The 21,772-nt window shown below is 44.6% G+C and overlaps 1 protein-coding gene across 17 annotated transcripts in view; it reads right to left on the reverse strand.

The window, feature by feature from the left end:
• MYCBP2 (MYC binding protein 2) overlaps nucleotides 1-20,269 on the reverse strand; it is a 177,415-nt gene extending 157,146 nt beyond the window's left edge. For 11 of the 17 annotated variants that reach the window (XM_039551478.1, XM_039551628.1, XM_039551040.1 and 8 more), the window contains exon 1: nucleotides 19,566-20,269. In XM_039551478.1, the coding sequence (XP_039407412.1) occupies nucleotides 19,566-19,837 (272 nt within the window). In that variant the 5' untranslated portion in view covers nucleotides 19,838-20,269. The remainder of the gene's footprint in view (nucleotides 1-19,565) is intronic. The other 6 variants (XM_039551351.1, XM_039551190.1, XM_039550976.1 and 3 more) reach the window with 2 other exon arrangements.
• Nucleotides 20,270-21,772: the final 1,503 nt, after the last annotated feature.

Raw genomic sequence — 21,772 nt, forward strand, 5'->3', positions numbered from 1 at the left:
AGAGCTTGTGGAAATTTGCTTATGAGACACCACCCACTCAGTAAACACTGAAAATGAAACAATCAGGTTTGTGGTATCAAATAATTCTTTTGTTTCCTCCATTAGGTGAACTATTGCTGCCAGTGATTGTGATCAACTTGGTTGGACAAGATGCAGGAAGCATTTGCTTCTGAACAGCCCGAAGTGAAATCCCAAGCTCATATTGTCAAGGAGACCACAACAGCAAGCTATTATCACTCATGTAGTCACCATCAAGTTTGAGGGTCTTTCATCACATCATCATGTTACTGGATGCAATGACAGTGCAGGTGAAGCTCAGGAACCTGAAAGAAGGGAGCAAGACAAAAGCCGGATCGCAACCCTAGACTTCATAAGAACAGACTTTGGCCGGTTCATCAATTGGCTTTGAAGAACCCATGGGATACAGCAGTTGCCTGGAGAGAAAGGGGTACAGAAGAGTCCACTGATGCCAGCAGGCTGAGGGAGCTGACTCGCGCTCTACACACAACTTGCAACACCGTATCTGGAATACCACAGCAGCCCGAGGCTCCCCAGTACAAGAGACACTTGTTTACTGGAGTGAGTCCTGAGAAAGGCCACTGAGATGCTTAAAGAACTGGAGGATCTGTCATACGAGGAGAAACCAAGCAAGCAGACATTGTTTAGCAGGGAAAAATGAAAACTTGGGAGGGAGGGAGTGGAATATCCTCCACGTGAATATCTCCATCTCCACCTGATGGGAGAGAGCAAAGGTGATGGAAACATTCTCCTAAGCAATATCCAGCGACAGGCCAAGAGATGGTGGAGGAAAAAAAAAATAAATACAAGAAGTTCCAATTAAACCTAAGAACTGTAAGAATGGTCAAAGACTGGAACAGGTTGCCCTGAAAGACTACACATTCTCCTTCCTTGAAGATAGTGAAAATCCAACTGGACAATGTTCAGAGCAACCTGCTCTGGTTTTTCCTACTTTGAGCACTAGACAGTCTCCGGAAGTCCCTTCTAATCTCAACTATTCTGTGATCTTCACCATTTGTTTATAAAACAAAGTAAAATTTGACTGTACAATAAACATGCTTCTGCATTGTGGAAAGACTGTATTTTTTTCTCATCCCAAGTTTTGCATTTCTCCCGGTGTCATGCCATGCTTCTGATTATGCTTCCAAGTAGAGACATACTGAGCTTTTCATCTGTTCACCATCTGGATCAGCAAACAGACATCAAAATCAGGCATAAGAGCAACTTCTATGGGAACTAGCATAATCAAACCTACAACAGTACACAAAGCTAACAAGAGAATAAGGGATGAAAACCACTTTATCACACTTAAAACATATGCCTGCATTAAGACAAGCCAGTCACTTGAATTGATCCACACTTTCTTGGATATAACCAACACCCACAGGTACACTAAGAAGGGCATGACAAATAACAGGCTTACATTCAACAATCAAGAGCTTCTCTGTCAGATGAATCAACATGGGCACTGTACAGGACCTTTAACAAGACTTTTTCAAAGAAAGCTTGTGCATGCCACCAGGAAACCTAAAACATAATTTGTCAAATGGAAGGTACCCTAGAATCACTAAAAAGAGTATCTGGAAAGAACCCCAAAAGGTCAGCATTTCCATTTCCTGGTCCATCATAGAACTGAGGGTCCTGGTCAATGCCAGGCTGAATGTGAGTCAGCAGTGCCCTGGCCGTCAGGAGGGCCAACCTTGTCCTGGGGTGCATCAGGCACAGCATCGCCAGCTGGGCAAGGGAGGGGACTGTCCCACTCTGCTCTGCACTGGGGCGGCCTCACCTCGAGTGCTGGGGGCAGTTTTGGGCACTACAATATAAAAAAGACATTAAGCTGTTAGCATCTGAAGGAGGGCCACAAGGACGGTGAAGGGTCTGGAAGGGAAGCCATATGAGGAGCAACTGAAGTCACTTGGTCTCTTCAGCCTGAAGGAGACTGAGGGGAGACCTCACTGCAGTTACAACTTCCTCATGAGGGGAAGAGGAGGGGCAGGTACACATCTCTTCTATCTTGTGACAGGACTCGAGGAAATGGCATGAAGATGAGCCAGGGGAGGTATAGGTTGGATATCAGGAAAAGGTGTTTCATCCAAAAGGGTGGTTGAGCACTGAACAGGCTCCCCAGGGAAGTGGTCACAGCACCAAGCCTGACAGTTCAAGGAGTGTTTGGACAATGCCCTCAGGCACATGCTGTGACTCTGGGAAACAGTCCCGTGCAGGGCCAGGATGTGGACACTATGTGGGTCCCTACCAATGCAGCATATTCTATGATTCTAGTCAAATCCCACTGCATTCCCAACAAGTACTTTCCCCAGAGAGATATTAAACACTGCCCATGATCACACTCCCACCATGTCCTATGTAATCCTACTAGAAAACTCTTTTTGAAGCCTTTTCTAAATTGCCTTCATGGCAATTAAATGCTATTTTCATATCTTTATTACAGAAAAATCAGTTTATTTTTATCTTTTTCCATAACTAGCTTGAATTTTTTTACAAGTCTGAGGATAAAGAAGTCTTCTGACAATTAAGCAGTCTCAGTTCCTTCAGCCTAAACCATAACTCATTTACATCACTAACATCTAATTTCACTATTCTCTCATAGTAACCGGTCCTTCTTTCTCAGAAAACAAGACCAAAAAAAAAAACAAAAAAGGAAGTGGGGGGAAAAAAAAAAAAAAAGTCCCACAAACCTGAAATACAAAGAAAAGGTCAAGAATTACTTCAGGTTTCCTACACAAAAGAATCTCTCACAATTTGGAATAAAAATCTGAAACACTCCAATAACATGGCTACTTCTGAATCACAATCACTTTATAATTCTATAGAATGTGTAGAGCCTCTGAATCACAATCACTTTATAATTCTATAGAATGTGTAGAGCCTCTCATGAGGTACCTTTTATTCATTGTTGGTTTTACATTTTTGCTTACTGGTTTGGTAGTGGGATTTTCTGAAGCTAAACAATCACAATCTTAGGTATATCTAATCTTCCACAGTTTTGCATCCTCTATTAACTTTTTCATCTACAATCTCAATTCCAGTGCTGAAATTGTCAGTGAGAGACTATACAGTTCAGGACCTAGGACAGATCCAATAGCTACTACCTGTTCTCACAGGCTTCCCCCTCAACAGATATTCTACAGAATCTGTCCAGGGTGGGCTCCTGTGCAGTTTTAAATCTACTTTACAGTTGTGCTATCTAGAACAGAGGCAGCCAAATTGTCAGGCTGAAAGCAACACACCTAAAAATTCTAGTTGAAGAAGGATACAGTCTAGACAATGAGACAACAGGAGCAACATCTGCTTTTCTCACTTGCACCTGCTCAAAAATCATAGAATCATAAAATGCTGGACAGGCCTCAATTAGGTCACCCCAAAGCCTTCCCTTTTCCAAGTTGAACAACCCTAATTTTCTCAGCCTTTCCTTGTAGGACTGGTGTTCCATCCCTGTAATCATCCTGGTGGCCCTCCTCTGGATTTGCTCCAACAGGTCCATGTCCTTCCTGTTCTGGGGACCCCAGAGCTGGGTACAGCACTGCAGGTGGAATCTCACGAAAGCAGAGAGGCAGAATCCCCTCCCTCGCCCTGCTGGCCACACTGCTTTGGATGCAGCCCAGGACACATTTGGCTTTCTAGGCTGTGAGCACACATTGCTGCTGGTTCATGTCCAGTCTCCCCTCCATCAGCATCCCCCATTTTGTGGGGGGCTGCTCCATCTGTTCATCCCCCAGCCTGTACTAATACTGAGGGTTGCCCCAACCCAGGTGAAGCACCTTGCACTTGGCCTTGATAACCTTATGAGATGCCCATGGGCTCACTTCTTGAGTGCATGCTTCCTGGTGCAGGCCCAAGGCTGGAGTAACAGCTCTGATATATGAACTGATCTAGAAGACCCATCAGATCTGCATCAGACTTTCCTTCTGTTCAGAAAACCAGAAGATACTCTTCTGATGTAATACAACGATGAGCATTTTGAGGTTTTTTTCCTTCTCTTCTGTAAGCAGGTAATCTGACACTTGATCACACAAGGAATACCATTGGGGAGAGACATTAAAGCAAATTGCAGCTTCTGCTGGGCTTCCTTACGTCCCAGGCCATTTACTCCGTCCTCTGAAGTGCTCCAAAACAGTTGTTAAATTTGTAATCCAGCTTCAAGGCAACTTAATATCAAACACTGAGAACTACAGCTGATAAAATACCAGTTCACTTGCCAGCAAGAAACTTACTACACACTAATTTCATTGCTACAGAAGTTCAGCTATAACGGCTTCAAAATAAAGGAAAGGGAATACTAAAGAAAAAAAGGTTATCAAGCCTGCTCACAAGAACTGAAAAGATCTCAAAACTGTGGGACCATCTGACTTTAAAGGACATCCAGACTTGCTGTCAACAACTGAGAAGGATCTGGCAAACATACGGCCAAGGGGAAAACAGAGAAAAGAGGAAGTTCAAGAGAAGTTTGAAACATACAAGCAATGGCTCACATGAAGAAGTTGACAACGACAAGAAACAGAACAAAGGAAGCAGGCAGAGCTTCAGTGGCCTTATCTATAAACAGAGAAGAGGTTTTATGACCTCAGAGAACTGAGTATCAAGAAAACTACATGTAGGCTGCAGGTTGACAAGGAGATGAAGAGGCACTATGTGACAAAATGCAACCAGCAAACCTTGCTGTAAAACATACTAAAGTTGCTGCATGCATACTCCCTATTTTATATCTCTCCACATGTACATAGGCTTCAGTGTTCAGCAGCCTTATTTCTATGAACTGGAGGGATAGATTTTTTGAAAGCAACTACTTCTCCAAAGAGCCGCCACATACAACACCTCCCATATTTAGGTATGTACTGTGTCCTTGCAAACAAAACACCCTTTGATTTCTTCTATCTCAATGTGATCTCTGCACTGTTATCTCAGCTGCCAAAAACTCTAAGCATCTGTAATGAGAAACTGCCTTACAATAAAGCCCCATCAAGTAATCCAAAGTGAACCACTCACCTAAACAAAACACTATACACCTTCTATAAAGCTGGCATACAGAACGTGTCACTTTATGGTACGTGCTTTAGCATAGCATCTGTAACTGTAAAGTGGGAGATGCTCAAAAAATGGTTCTAGTGTTAGGTCCAGCCTACACCAAACACCTAATTCTGTCCTGACTTTTGTGCTTCTCCATCTAACTCACTCCAACACAGATCTACCAGTAAGTGTCAAAGTGGTTCGAGTCAAGAGGACGCAGCAAATGTTCCATGACATTTTAGAGGTTGTTGAAGCACCCTGCAACCAAACTTTCTGAAGGCTTCCCATGCTTAACTTTCTGTCCTTGCAGACACCTTCCATTGATAACTAAGTAGCCAACATGTTTATCATTCCTTCTACTGCTGGAACATCCAGCACACTTTCAACCATGGGGAGGGACAGTGTCAGTAGGTTGCAAGAATAAAGAAGGAAAAAAGTATCACTCAAAACCCCCAATCTGCTCGTCTTGATAAACAAAATGTCTGCTTACAAACAATAGCTCCAAGAGCTTTTTAATGCTTCATTTTTCATATCACCTACAGTAATACCTATCAAGTTTCCAAAGGGACTTGCCATAAAATAGTTAACAGGGAACAAAATACATGCAAATAAACTGAAACCAGGCACACAAACGTGTATCATACAAATACATAAACTCAGTGTAATGCCAAACTAAGTATTGGCGAGATTTACGAAATAAACGTGCACCAAGTACATAGTATATACTTCCATCACAAACTGACCCAAGATTTTACAAATCACAGATAGAAAAAAGCCAAGAACATTGATTTCTGAAGAAATAAATACACTAAATCTTTTCACTGCAATTTGGCAACAAAATTTACAGAACACCTGAGTAAAAAAATGCTTTTTGTGAACACTGGCTAGTATCCCTGGATTTCAGAATATCTCTAAAAAGAGAACAATTGCTTTGTAAAATACGTCATGAAAAATACCTCCATGAAGCAGTTGCTTGACCTTCCCTTCCTCCTTGCACAGTGGCAGGCAGGATAGGAAAAATAACAGATACTGCTGCTGCCAAAGTCACAGCCAAGGTAGCTCAGTTGCATGACAGTTGGCTCACAAACCATATTTTTGCCTGTTGTGATATATTACTAGTTTGAATATGGTATTTTCTCCCAGAAGAAAAAAAAAAAAAACGTGGAAGACGGGTTGCAGAAAAGGAAAGCTAAGATTTCTGCACGAATACCCCCAAACTAGGGACTAACTGCCACTAGACACCATCCAGCAAGACTTTAACAGTAGCAACTGTTGCTACCTTTTCAGTTCCTCTCATATTCCCTTTACTCATATCAAGCTATAGCATGAAGATCCGATACACATTTCTAAAAATATGTTTACAACAAAAAGAAGGGCAAGGACAATCTCCATCCTGTGATGGATGAGGAAAATGCTGAGGTACTTAATGCCTTCTCTGCCTCAGTCCAGTTGTGTTCTCAGGGTAGTCAGCTCACAGCACCCAAGGGGAAATGGTCAGTGACTTGCTACACCACTTAGACACACACAAGTCTATGGGGCTGGGTGGGATCCACCAAAGAGTACTGCAGGAGCTGGCAGACGTTCTCACTAAGCCACTTTCCATCATTTACCAGCACTTCTGCCTAACCAGGTGTATTGGGTTGACCCTGAGTTGATGGACAGTCTTTAAGACCAATTACGCTTCTCACAATTTACATATTTAAACTGCACAGAAAGGCGGGACTTCCTTTTTTTTGGTCGGAGCTCGCCTGCTGGAAGGTGGGGGGGCTCCAAGCCTCCCGGCCCCGCCGGGCCGGGGCCACTGCCCCTTTCCCCCTTTCCCAGCGCCGCGGCACGGACCCTGGGTCGCTGGGGGGACTGTCCCAGAGCTGCAGGCAGCTAAAACCAGCCATGGACTGCTCACAGCTGGACCCATCCAGCGCGGCTTCTGGGGACAGGCGGGTCCCTCTCCTCTCCATGCGGAGCCGGCAGAGCCTCCTGTCTGCAGCCAGCACACTTCGTGTTGAACTGAAGAGGACACCATGCAGCCAGCAGCACAAAGGGAGCGAGGCTTTCCCCACCGTAAAGCCTGAACAAGAACACCCTTCTACATGGCGGCTTCAGAGTCAGAAAGAGAAGTGAGTCCCGTGGGACGGAGCTGGAAATGGCGGCGGGAGAAAAGAGGGCGGTGCCGCGATTCTGGCGCGCAGCTTAAAAAAAACCTTCTTGCATGCCGTGGTAAGAAACTGTAATACCACAAACTGTTTGTCTCTTTAATCCATTTGAAGAACATGGGGGGATGGAGTATCCTCGTGTGCCTGTGAAGTTTATGAAGAGTGCCTATGCCAGGCTATATAGAAGTAGTAAGAGGCTGTTAGAGACTTGTGGCGAAGAAAAGCCTCTGTGTGCAGGCCAAAATAACTTACCCTTAAAAAGATGAATAACCCCATGTGATGGCCCATGTTTTGTAGTGTGAAAGAACTGTGAGATTTTTCATGGGAGAGATGTTCTACACACAGCAGATTGTTTGTTTCCAGGCGGATCTGCTGTTGGTGGCAGTTTGGGAACCACGTGCAACTGAAGGAAAACCCTTTTTTCCTTAAGCATAAGAGAGAGACTTTTCAAGAACTGCAACACTAACATCCCATGTTCTGTTATCCCTTGTGTGAGCTGGGTAAAAGGAGAGAAGTGCTGGAAGGGGAGGGGGGGGGAATTTACTTTAATTTTGTTATTTTCTCTTTACTTTTAATTCTATTAGTAATAAAACTCTTTCATTGTACTGCAACTGTTTAAGGTTTGTGCCTGCTTTGCTTTTCTCCTAATTCTTATCTCACAGAAGGAAAATAAGTAAGTAATGAATATTTTGAACCAAAACCACTACATTTAATTGGTGTTTCTGCCCGGTTTCGAACTCAACCCGCTACACCAGGGCAGTTCCACTTGACTGAAAGTCAGTGAATGTGCCATCCAACTACAAAGAAGGCTGGAAGGAGAATTCAGGGAACTACAGCCCTGTGAGCCTGACCTCAGTGCTAGGGAAGGTCATGGAGCAGATCATCCTGAGTACCATCACATGGCATATAGAGGACAACCAGGTGACCAAGGGCTGCCAACATGGGTTTATCAAAAGTTGGTCCTGCTTGACCAACCTGATCTCCTTCTGTGACGAGGTGTCCCACTTAGTGGATGAGGGAAAGGCTGTGGATGTTGTCTACCTGGCTTTTAAAAAAGCCTTTAGACACTGTTTCCCACAACACTTTCTGGGAGAAACTGGTGGCTCATGGCTTGGGAGGGCATACTCCTTGCTGGGCTGAGGCCAAGTATGTGAGGTTCAACAATGCCAAATACCAGGTCCTGCACTTGGGTCACGACAACCACTTGCAGGACTATAGGCTGCCCATCAGAAAAGTTGGGGGTGCTAGTTGACCATGACTGAACATGAGCCAGCACAGTGCCCAGGTGGCCAAGAAGGCCAATGACATCCTGGGCTGTATCAGAAACAGTGTGGCCAGCAGGGCCAGGGCAGTGATCACCCCCTGTACTCAGCACTGGTGAGGCCACACCTTGAATCCTGCATTCAGTTTTGGACTCCTCACTCCAAGAAAAAAAAAGATTGAGGTGCTGGAGTGTGCCCGGAAAAAGGCAGCAAAGCTGGTGAACTGTCTGGCAAACAAGTCTCATGAGGAATGGCTGAGGTAGCCAGGGTTGTTTAGCCCAGAGAAAAGGGGGCTCAGGGGGACCTCATTCCTCCCTACAACTCTCTGAAAGAAGGTTGTAGCCAGAGGGAGGTCAGTCTCTTTTCTCAAGGAGCCAGCAATAGCACAAGAGGAAATGGCCTCAAGCTGGACCAGGGAAGGTTTACATTGGATATTAGGGGAAAATCATGCAGCATAAGGGTTTTCAAGAACTGGAACACACTGCCCAGTGAGTGGTGGAATCACCACCCCCAGAAGTATTTAAAAGGTGTGTAGATGTGACACTCAGGGACATGGTTTAGTGGTGGACTTGGAAGTGCTGGGTTAACAGTGGAACCCAGTGATCTCTTTTCCAACCTAAACTATTCAATGGCTCTGTTTCTAGTAACACAACAACCACCATCTTACAACACAGCTCTGCTGGAACATCTGATTGTTCAGCACTGTTTTTGTTCCCTGTGACACATCTTCTCAGAGGACAAATAAACTTCATATAGATCCTTTCTCTTTCTGGTCTATTTTCCTAAGAAGTATAAAATCACAGCATTCAGGTGACAAGGGCCCTGTTAAGGTAACACTTTTTTTTACTGTGAGGGTGACTGAGCACTGGCACAGGTTACCACTAAGGCTGTGGAGTCTCTCCATCCTTGCTGTCATTTAAAGCCATCTGGACACAGTCCTGGCCAACTGGCTCTAGGTGGCCCTGTTGGAGCAGGGAGATGGACCAGATGAACTTCAGAGGTCACGTCCAACCTCAACCGTTTTGTGATTCTATGTCTGATTCTATCAAACTTCCTGCTCAAGCAGTGTCAGAGACAGTAGGTTGCCCACTACCATGTGCAGTTGCATTTTTAGTACCTCCAAGCAGATATTAAACCTCTCTGGACAACACCTGCCAATGCCTGACCTTTCCCACAGTGAAGAATTGCTTTCTTGGAATGCACTGGAATGTCATAATTTTTAATTGTGCCAAATTAGTGCCATGTCAGGGTGGGGGGCAATACTGAGAAGCATCTGGCTCTTTCTTCTTCATTCCCTCACTGCATTAACAAAATCGCTCCTGAACCTTCTCTTCTCCAGGCTAATAGTCCCAGCCCTCTCGGCCTTTCCTTACTGAAGGAAAGCTCCAGATCCTCAATCACCGACATGACCCTGCACTTAACTCTCTGCAGTATCTCTTTCCTCTGCTGGGAAGTTCAGAACTTGACATTCCAGATGCAGCCTCCCCAGTGCTGAGCAGAGAGCACCTCCTTCACGCAGCTGGCAGCAGTCCTCCTAACGCAGCCCAGGAGGCTGTCTGCCGCCTTTGCCATGGCAGTGCATTACTGGCACACGCATTGTTGCCCACCAGTGCACCAAGCTACTTCTCTGCACAGCTGTCTCCCAGCTGGTCACCCCCCCAGTGCTACTTCATCCCTGATGCAGGATTCTGCAATTCCCTGTGTTACACTTTAGAATTCCACTCAGCCCAAATCTCCAGCCTGGCTGAATCCCTCTGAATGCAAACAGAACCATGTGGTATATGAGCAACTCCTCTCTGTGTTTTGTACCATCTGTGAACTTGCCAGGGGTACACTGTCCCAGCATTCAGGCCATTAATGAAGATGCTAGACAGTATTTTCCCCAATATCACCTTCTAGGGTACATGACTGATGACTTGACCCCAGCCGGACTTTGTGTCACTGATCATAAACCTCTAGGCCTGATCATTCAGCCAGTTCTCACGCTACTTGACTGTCCACTTACGTAACCCATCCTTTGTCAGCCTGCTGTGGGAGGCAGTGTCAAAAGCCTTACTCGAGGTACAGTACATCCATTGCTCTTCCAGCCTGGAAAAGTATCTGTAGATTGCCTACAGTTATTTTTCACCAAGGGCTATATATTTTTAAGGAATTAAGCTGTGAGAATCATTAGAGTGGGAAACTGCTCAGCTTGCTAAGTGGACCTCAAAACAACACTGAGAACACAACTAATATTTTCCCCAAACAATAGAAGTTTAGTATTTTTTGATTGCTGACATTATTATCTCAGATTACTCAAATATTTAAAATTATTGGTATTTTTATTCAGTAAGCCTAAAATTTAGCATTTTTAGTGAAATGGGCAATAAGTCAACGGTCATTCAAAGAGCTATGTGTATGCTCTCCAAGCCATTACCAGCTTACACACTATCTTCTTTAAATAATTAATCAAGCATTCTGACGTGAATTTTCATCCATGCCAATAATAAAAGGAAAGTCAGGGCTTAAGCAGTATATCTACAAATGGAAAAATCATCAAAATCCCATCCCTTAAATCCGTAAATCGGGGTAAGGAACATCAGCTGCAATCCCATTACCACAAGCTTAGAGGAAAACATAGGCAGACTAGTGGGACAGGTCTAAGGCATCTGAAAAGGTTAAAAAAAACTCAAACCAGAAGAAAAAGGCCACCTTATTAACTGATTTTCCAGTTGGAATTTTTTTGTGCTTTTGTTGGTGAGTTGAAATTGCGCACCTTTTTAATCACTACTTTAATTTCATAACTGAGGACTATTTCACTGTGACAATAACTTTCTTAACAACTACCATTTTTCTGAAAGCCAAAGTTCTGGAGTCTTAAGAAAGGAATTATTCCAGCTTCTGGAATACCGTAAGGCCTCTCCAATACAGACAAACACAAATACTACAGGTTCTAAATATGAAATTAAAACCCAACTGCACAAGTAAAATGGATCTGATTTTCATTTAACCATGACAAAAGTGCAAAACAGTATCTGATCCCTTTTGTAACTGAAAAGCTTTCTGAGACAGAAAATGAAATCTGTCTCAAATAAAGAAAAGTAACTTAAAAGAAAGCACCCCTACAAAGTGTTCTCCACACAAAGAGAATGTCTCTCAGTGCAACCACTGACAGTTGGACTTTCTTTTCTGCAATTATCTGATTTTTCATTATTCACTTCAATACTATCTATGAAATTAGATCTGTAAGAACACATGCAAGGAAATTCTTTTTCCTCAAGTTTTTCAATGCAGAAGTATTTATCCTTAAACATTTCTAGGGCTTTTTTTTTTTTTTAACATTAGGAAAGTCATTCAACCACAGCAAAGATGACAAGGTCTGCACCTTTGACCACTCTCCTATCTAAACACAACCACCAAAATCAAAGTGTATACAAAGCTATCTTACACAAAATCATATCAGCAGAACTTTAATTTAGAAAATATCCTCCATGAAGTCAAGGAAAATCTGTACTTATCATGAACAAGCACATTACCAGTGGTTAATAACAGTGTAACATCATTAAAGTGATTACCATCAAAAGCAAACCAAAGAAATTCTAACTTAGTCTGCAACAAATAGCAGAAGACACAACCACCAAGTGAAAACAACTGAAAACTCACCAGTTTACAACTGTAAATGGTCTGCCCTGTATAAAAGTATATTCTAGAAATAAAATGGGATAGAGAATTGATTGGTTTGAAGAGAAATGGAATAGAGACATGACTACTGTGAAAACATACAAGCATAATGAAGACATATGAGCACATCTGTTGGAAAGAATTATGCATTGGCTAGTGGGAGAGAAAAGCAAGGCCAAATCAGATAGGAAAGTCGTAAGTGACTACACGTAACATGGCGAAACAAAATAAAGAAGGGGATGAAATCACAAAAATAGAATAAGGTATTTATTTAACAACAAGCTCATCTCAGTGTAACGCAAATGACTTGCTGCAGATCTGTATAGACACAGTTGCTGGCTTAAAGGCTGAGCAGTAGAAAAGATGAGTGATGTTACCAACTGCAACAAGGAGCACAGTGGAGAAGTAAGAGGAAGACTTTAGTTTTAACCCCATTGAGGTTAAAACGCTTAGCTAGATACTTTTCGAGACTGACAGAGATCATGGCCAAAATAATCTAAATACCATGGCATCTATAAATTTAAACTACAAACAACAGACTTCTATTTTTTAACCTTATCTGGCTTTGGCTACAGTAAAGTTAATTTTCTTCCAAACACCTTGTACCATGCTTGTATATTTTGGATTTGTGATGGAAACTGTTGATAGCACACCTGTGCTTTATCTGTTGCTGAGTAACACTAAGACAGGGCCAACGCCTTTCCAGTTTCTCACACTGCCCTGCCAGCAAGTAAGATGGGGGTGCAAGAAGTTGGGAGGGGATATAACTGGGACAGCTGAATCCAACTGACCAAAGGGATATTCCCTACCATATGACATCATGCTCAGTATATAAAGCAGGGAGGAAGAAGTGGGGGGACAATACATTCAGAGTTACAGTGTTTGTATTCCCAAGTCACCACAAATGATGAAGCTCTGCTTTCCTGGAGATGGCTGAACATCAGCCTGCTGATGGTGAGTAATGAATTATTTCCTTGCTTTACTTTGCTTGTGAACACAGCTTTTGCTTTGCCTACTTAACTGTCTTTACCTCAACACGTGAGTTTTCAAACTTTTATCCCTCCAACTATCCCCCATCCCACTAAAGGGGGAAATAATTAAGGAGCCATGTGGTGCTCACCTGCCCATTGAGGTTAAACCACAACATCCAATCTATAAAGCATTTTTCCAAGAGTTCAAAACCCATTACTTGTGACAATAATGCTTGGGAACACAAGTCTAAGAAAGTTAACGGAAGAAAATGAAAATAAGGAACAGCACTAATCTAACCACACATCTCCAGTTTCATGTGGGGACAAGGAAATTCAGTTTTTGATTCTTTTATAATGTGTACAACTGGCATAAATTTAATTTGTTAAACTAATAACAAAAACCCAGTTTTCTCAGGTCAAAGTAGTCACAGTTATACGAGATGCAAAGAAAGAACTCTCATTCAGTTTAAGTTCATCTAATTAACTTCATCAACACATTCATCAGTCTGAAGAAAGGGAATGAGCTATAACATGCTATGTACTACAATATACTAAGAAAAAATCATATAAAGCACATTAATATGCTTTGAAACACATGAATCACTAAATCTTAAAGTACAGAAACCACATGCCTTAATGCAGTCACTTACAAGCACAAAGAACCTATTCTCCTGTGCGAATTTCTAGTACTCATCCTTTGGAGAGGCACAAGGGTAGGAATTGGCTGTGAGAGATCACTGGAATAGATCAGCTCCAAAAGGTACTTACAATATAAAACTTCAGTTAATTATAGGAGTAATATTCCAGTCAGCACCTCAGCACAAAGCAGTGTTTATGGCAAGCAAGGTAAGAAAAAAGACAAAAATTGTAACCATGTGTTCAAGTAATGCTGCAACGGACTAAGTTTTCAAAGTAAACTAAGGATTAGGAAAACAGTTTGCATAAAGTACGAAAACCTGTGTTATTGATACATCACACGTGCTTTCTATAAAGACAAACAGTCTTTAAATCATGGGTTTGGCAAAACATATACAGTCATATGTCAGCAGGAGTATTTACTAAAAAAAAAAAAAAAAAAAACCTTCAAAATATTTTGGCCAGGAGGAAGATCATAATATGGGAAGAAAACCAAAACTAAACTCTGACAGCTGATAGTTAACACAGCAGAAATACAAATTCAACATCAAGTTTTTTAGTATGCAGGAAACACATTTATTACATATAACATGGCTAGCAGTAAGGCATGGTAACTTACTAAATTGCTCCAGCCCAACTTTAAATGCCTAAACTTGCCACCAACAGACCATCAGTGCCAGAGCAGATTGTGTAACAAACCGAAACTTTAACTAGCATGCCCTCTCAGTTGAAACTAAAAAATACAACATCCAAAAAACCCACCACAAATCATGGATTCGTGTTTTAATTTTTCACATTACTTGTATAATAATCTTTTATAGCCATATACAAATAAACTCCACATCTTAAGCCTCTCAACATAACATTACTGGGGTCTTTTCAGCTTCTGTTATGATTTCTACACCAACACTGAACAAATACAACCCTGTTAGACTACTAGATGTTTTTAAAAGAACTACTAGATAAAACTGTTTTCCTTAACAGAATAAAAGGTAAAGAAGTAAAAATACACAATTTTAGTCATTTGCTAATCCCCATTAACCAATAGAGCAATACAGTATTAAAACATTGCTACACTGCAGCTAAAAAGCATACAGCAGACAGCAACTCTCATCAGCTCTTCTAGTGCACAGCTTAATCTAAGACTCAACAGCACATCTATTTTCCAATTACATAAAGTCTTAAGTTTGCACAAGACTTGAACTTTGTTTTGTAAAATTACATTTAGAAAATCTAAGAACTGAAAAACAGAGAACATAAACTAGACTAGACTAGAATATTTCAGTTGGAAAGGACTTACGGAGCAAACCTTTGCACAGGAATAAGCAGGCAAATGTAGTAGGTCATGTAACACCACTATCATTTTGCTAGTCCTTATATACCTAACCTTTATTTTTTCAACTAAATAAATGCTTCCTTACTCTTTGCAATTATTATTCCATATTAAAAGAGCAACAAGTTCCAAACCAAAAAAGCTTCTGTAAAGGCTTTAGATCTGAAGAAATTAAGGCTTTCTGGTGTACCAACAATCAAATTAACACAAATCTCATATACCTAAATTTACTTAAAAATAGTTTTCACAAAATCTTTAAAACCTGGCAAGACAGTAGCATTTCTCCACTAATTTTCAAGTATATATACTTGAAACATCCAAATAAGCACTGCATTACTGAGCATAAGTAAGCGTATAACAGAAGACTCCATCAGTTTTGAAAAGCCTAAAGACTAACTTAATGTCCAGAGGATGTATAATTTACAATTACAAGTGTGAACGAGTGGCCTACTTTCAAAATTTGCTGTAATCATCCAGTAGAAACAATCAACATGAAATAAAGTTTTCTGGCTCTTCTTCAGCCAAAATAGCTACAAAAAACAGACATCTAATTTCTGGTTAATACAAGAAGTCTTACATTCCAGTCATCACTGACATTTTCCTGGCCTCAGTCATGCCACTTCACAACATTAGAGTCCACAACACAAACAGAAGCTTTTTTTCTTTGAAGGATTTAAGTGGAGAGGCAACTTTAGCAACAAAGTAATGGTCATTTTGGCATGAATATGAACTTACTGTCATTTTAGAGTACATTGCCACTGTAATATAACAATATCAAGTTAGTCCAAATTATGCAGTGAACACTTCCATTACAAAACAGGCCACACACTAAAGCCATTACAAATTTATATAGCTATCCATATTTGACAAAAAGTCTCAAAGAAGAGACTGAGCCTAACTGGTAATTCTGGTAGTGCATAAATAGGTGAGAAAATAGTAAAGGGACTGGCAGTTCAGGGCAACCCCCCAAGATGCACAAGCAATAAAAGCAGCAATTCAGATGGATAGGGATTTTTGTCAGGATTAAGTTATACTACAGAAAAAAAAGAGCATATTTTACGACAGCAAAAATGTGAAAATAGAAAGACCTTACTTTGCAAATAGAGAGCTTTGATACGGCACTAAAACCAGTACATACTTGCAGTTTTGTCCACCCAGAACCCAGTATACAAGACAACAGTCTAACATGGATTTTTACTTGCCCTCTGAAGAGGCCCTTACTTCCTACTAGTGTTTTACAGACTTTAACGGCGACACTAGACATTATGCAGTTATTTTCAAATATTTCAGTGGCCACAAAGCAGAGAGTGGAAACTGAGGCACGGTCAGAGTAGATTTTTCTTCCAAACCAATCTTGAACTGACAACTAAATTTCCTACTGCAGGTAGTACTGTACCAGATCCTTAACAATGTTATCTGCACAAAGATAACTGCATGTTAAACTGCAGAATTAGATACTTCTTTCTGTTTCCTTTCATAAAATTATTAGGCTGGCACGAGTGACAAAACCAAGTTTCTTTGCTCCCACCTCTCTGTACACAAAAGTCTTTGTGCAACCCTTCACCTTACGTTGTCACAAGCGCAATCACAAGGTGAGCCAGATCGGGGAATTAGTCTGGATTACAACAAACCAGTTTTGCCAAGTTAATTTTAACCCAGAGTGAGTCTCTAATCTGTTACTGCAAGACACTGTATAAGTACTATGTCAGCATGGCAGGGGAAGCAAGCACACCGACTGACCCATCTCCTGTGGAGACCAGTGTTCATGACACCGCAGCCCGTATCACATGAGGAAATGCAGAGCACTGCTGGTTCTGTTTCAAAGCCAATTACTGCATCCTACTCAACACGTGATACTCATCCCTTCAGATGACAGCCAGCACAAACACCTTGCAAATGTGATACTAATCTTGTGACTTTCAGATAATCTCCACAATGTTTGATTTCCTTCTCTACACACAAGCATTTTCATACTGCTTGCCAGTTCTTCATAAACATTAAAGTTAGGCTTGGAATAGAAACACTTACTGAGACAGGCATTGGTCATGGCCCATGAAGTGCAGAGTATAATTTTGCAGAGTTGGAGTAAAAATTCCACATCAACATATTGCAAATAGGTTGCACTATCATTCTTCACATTAGTCTTCTTGGAACACAGGAAGAATTTTATTACTGTTGATAAGCCAATTTGTTTAGCTTTTTTTCAGCTACTTCAAGACATTTTTCTAGTCACACTCTTACTGACAATCTTACTGATTAAGAGGCTTCAGATTTTCCATATATATATAAAAATTAAGACTTCTGTCAAACTGTATTATCCTAAGCTCCAATTAATTTATCTGGCACTGTTTTCTACCGTACCAACTAGATGCAGCCACAGTTACATTTAAAGCATCTCTTTTAAAAATATTTGGAATTTTTATTATTTTTGTAAGAAAGTATTTTTGACCATTGCTGTTTGAGTCTACCAGGTGGCTGAAGTTTTCAAATCGCAGTATTTTGACACCAATATGGAGAAAGGGTGGAGATCAAAGCAGTATCTTGGCTGCCATCAGTCTGCTGCATAAGATAGTGGGGGTAGTGATAGCAGGAAACTAGATAATTATTAAATATTTCCCCTCTCAGAAGTCAAATACACATTGGCTGTATTCACCACTATTAACTAACTGTCATTTACTTGCCAAAGCTTAATATAACCTGTTTGCTCTGTACAAAGAGTCTTCTTTGACTTGACCTCAAAAACATAAATTAAAAGAAGCATTAACACTTACACCCACCTAAAGCTAGTATTTTCTACAATTTTAAGTATAAGGGATAGCAGTTGAATCATCCCGAAACCAAAAGACATGGAAGACGGGACTAATTCAGAACTACAGCTTTAAAAAATACAGACCCCTTAGGGCAAAATTCACATAGCTATCTGAGCACCGAGGAGCAATTGCACAGCTGATTTCCTTGCGTTTAGCAGTATCCTTACACTTAGCACTTGCAATCCTGGGATTAAATGATACAAAGCTCAAAAGCAGGAAGAGAAGATTTAATGGAAAAGATATAAGCACTGGACTAAAGAATACGTGGAGTAAGAAAACATTTGCAGGTCTACAGGGGGAAAAGAACTATAGTTTCCCTATCATACACTCTGAAAAGAAGTCGGTAGTTGCAAAGATGTCAAATACCCATGTTATCAGTCCACGTTTCCAGCAGTTACCATAAGCAAATCGGGGAAGTTATGTTTCTTGTTAATTTCACTCCTAGACACAGATTTTGGGGCGAGGGGTGGTGGGGGGTAAGCCCTGCTGTCAAGTCCGACTAACAAAAACGTGAAGAAGCCAAGCAAGCAACCTCCTCGTGCTTTACAACCGTTTGCAAACTTAAAACAACTGTGACTCAAAGCTCTCCATACGATCCGACCACCCACATCACAGCCTGAAGAGCAGCAAAAGCTGAGAACACAGGAAGGTGCCGGTTTCGTGTCATCCACATTCTCAGCGACCTCCGGAGGGAAACAATGGGGAGCGCCCGGGCACCACGGGGGAGCCCCCCGCACAGGGAGACCGGCCGCCCCGCCAGGGCCTGCAGGGCCGGGAAGGTGCGCCCGGGCCGGGCCGGGGGCTGCGGGTAAGGGTGGCCTCCCCTCTCGTCCCCCGCAGCCCGCACCGCTACAGCCCGCAGCCCCCACCTCGCCCGGGAGCAGGGCAGGGCGGCATTCCGGCCAGAGGAGCAACAGGCACCCTGCTGCGGCCCCAGAGCCGGCTGGCAGGGCCGGGAATGAGAGCCCTGAGTGGCACCATCCGCCGCGGGAGGGGGGCTCGGGAACCAGGTGGGGCCACACCGCACCCCACAATCCCCCGGCTCCCCCGGGAAGGCGCTGCCCCCCTCCAGATACGGAGGCCGCCTACACGGCGATGGCAAAGGGGAAAGATGACCTAAAGAGGAGGAGGAAAAATAAGGCAGGGCAGCTAAAGGCAGCCCCAGCACATGGAAAAAGCGCCGAGGTCCCTCTCTCGGGTAACGCCGCCAGCGGGATCCGCGAGTGCCCTGCGCAGCCTGGCTCGGGAGATACCACGGGGTTCAGCCCGTTCCAGCAAGCCTGGCCGGAGCGAAGTCTGCCGGGGGGCTCAGCATGGGCACTCTCCATCCCCCCGGGGTAGGTGGGCCGCACACTGGGGCGGGCACAGGTAACTCCCCCGGAGGGCCCTGGGAGAGGGGGCGGCAGCGCCATCTGCGCGGTATCGCCGGCCAAGCGACCGGCGGGGCCCGGGCGGCACCTGGGCAGCCGCCGGGTTACATCACCGCCCCTTCCCTCCGTCCGTCCCCCAGGGCGCGGCGGCGGCGGCCACATGGCAGCAGGGACACCGGCGCTGCCCGGCACGGGGGCGGGGAAGAGGATGAGGAGGGCGGCTGCCGGGAGGGAGGAAGGTGCACGCGCCGGGCCGCTCCCTGCCGGCGATGGGAGGGGTGGCGGGGGCTGTGCGTCTGGCCCGGGAGGGAGCGCGGCGCGCGTTACCTGCCCGGGTGGCTCCCCAGCTCACGGTCGCTCAGCGCCGCCGTGTAAATCCTCCGGTATCTGTCGGCCAGGGCCTTCCCAGAGAGCAGCAGCTGGTAGCGGCTCCGGCAGCCCAGCGGCGGGGCGGGCAGGGCTCCCAGCCCGCCGGCCGAGCCCTCCTCGGGCCCCATGGCCGGAGCGGCGCCGCCGGAGAAGAAGGAGTAGCCGCGTTCGGCCCCAGTGCAGGCGGCGGCGGCTCCCGCAGAGGCGGCGGCGGCTGCAGCGCTGCTCATCCCCCTCCCCGCCCGCCCCCTGCTTGCGGCGGCGCCGCCTCCTGGCGCGGCGCGGACACAGGCGGCTCCCGCTGCCTTCACCGTCGGGGCCCGGCCATGGCGAGGCCGCAGGAGCCGCCGCAGGAGCCGCCCTTCAAGCTGCGCATCCACCCGCGCTGCGGGAACACCCCGCTCTTCCCCTCCTCCAGCGGCGGCTCCAGGCCCCAGCTGCCCGCCGCTCGCCTTCCGCCCCGGGCGCAGCGCCCGCCGCCGCCGAGTCCCGGGAAGGACCGTGCACCGCCGGGACGGGGGAGGGGACGGGGGGGGCAGGCCGCTCGCTTCCCCCTTCCCGCTACAGGGTGTGTGTGGGGGCAGGGGGCGGAGGCCGGCGGTGCCGCTTCCCCTCCGGAGTTTGTGCTCGGCGCTGCCACCGCCCTCTCCCCGCACGGCCGCCCCGGCCCCGCCTCCCTCCCTCCCGCCGGGCGCATGCGCCGCCCCGCCCGCCCAGCGCGGCCCCCGGGAAATCCGGGATAGGCGGGCGGGAGCACCTGCTGCGCGCCGCTGGGAGCGCGGCTCGGCTCCGCGGTGGCCGAGGGGACAGCCTCCCACCCCGGGGTCACGCCCGAGTGGAGTCGGGCTTCGCGGGCCCAGAAGGCGGGTATTCGCAGGGAGCTTCTCCTTCTCCCTGTTGAGACTGTGTCACCGGATCAGTTAGGTTGGAAAAGACGTTAGACATCGTCGAGTCTAACCTATGTCCGAGCCATCACCTTGTCACTACACGATGGCACTAAGTACCTCGTCCAGTCTTTCCCTACACACCTCCAGCGACCGTGACTCCACCACCCCCCTGGAAGTCCATTCCAATGTCTAATCACCCTTTCTGTGAGCAAATTCCCTCTAATGTCCAACCTAAACCTCCCCTGGCACAGCTTAAGACTCTTCTTCTGTCCCTAGCGCCCAGGAGAAGAGGCTGAACCCCACCTGGCTTCAACCTCCTTTCAGGTGTCTGTAGAGAGTGTCTGTCCATTGTATTTTATTGAGGTCTCCAATGCTGGCACACCTTGTTTCTGTGCTATGTAATGCTACCTAATCTTTTCCCAGGAGCAGTATCCTTTCTGACTTAAGGCAGAGTCTGCTAAATGAGTTGCCACACTAGGCAAAATTTTCCTTAAGTTGCCTTCACTATCTCCAGGACAACTTACCTGCTTTTAGAGGATAAGGGAGGCATGAGAGCAGGCACTTCTTATCTTCACGTCACTCACATTATTGGTTTTTATCTGTTGGAGTTGTAGCCCTGCAGTTTTGCCACGCTTCCTACTTCTTTATACAGCTGAAAACTTCAAGAGTACAGGCCAGAATATGTGTAATAAAAAATAATAAAAAGATAAGTTTAAAAAGTCTTCATGCCAAATGTGGCTTGGATCGCAGTCCACAGAAAGCTGTTATCCAAAGAAGGTATGTGCAGTCATATTTTCTTCTTTTTAATTCTACCTTCCAAAAAAGGCCCTAAATAAACCCTGGAATTCCCCTGACTGGAACTACAGATAAATATTTTTGCAAACAATTTTTGCATAACCATAGAATCACAGAATACCTGAAATGGATGTGACCCACAAGGATCATCAAGCCTCCTGGCCTGCTCAGGACAACCAGAATCATACCGTGTGCCTGAGAGCAAATATAAGAGAACTATGCAATTGTGATTTCTCTTGAGCTTGCGTGTCGCCCACCAATACTTAATCTTTCAAGCTAAACTTCAAGTACTTTTTTAAACGGAGGACTAGGGATGTTGAAACCAGTAAATTCATACAGGTTTTCACAAAGGTAACTGTTCAGGTAGCAGAAAGACAGCCAGAGTAGTGCCACCACAGAAGGAAAAGCTACTTTCTGATGCATTTAGAGGCACTAGAGACCATTCAAGAAATATTTAAAGCATTAACTACATAAAAACGTTCA

The sequence above is a fragment of the Corvus cornix genome, chromosome 1 (assembly GCF_000738735.6).
Source record: "Corvus cornix cornix isolate S_Up_H32 chromosome 1, ASM73873v5, whole genome shotgun sequence".
In the NCBI taxonomy this organism is placed as follows: Eukaryota; Metazoa; Chordata; class Aves; order Passeriformes; family Corvidae; genus Corvus; species Corvus cornix.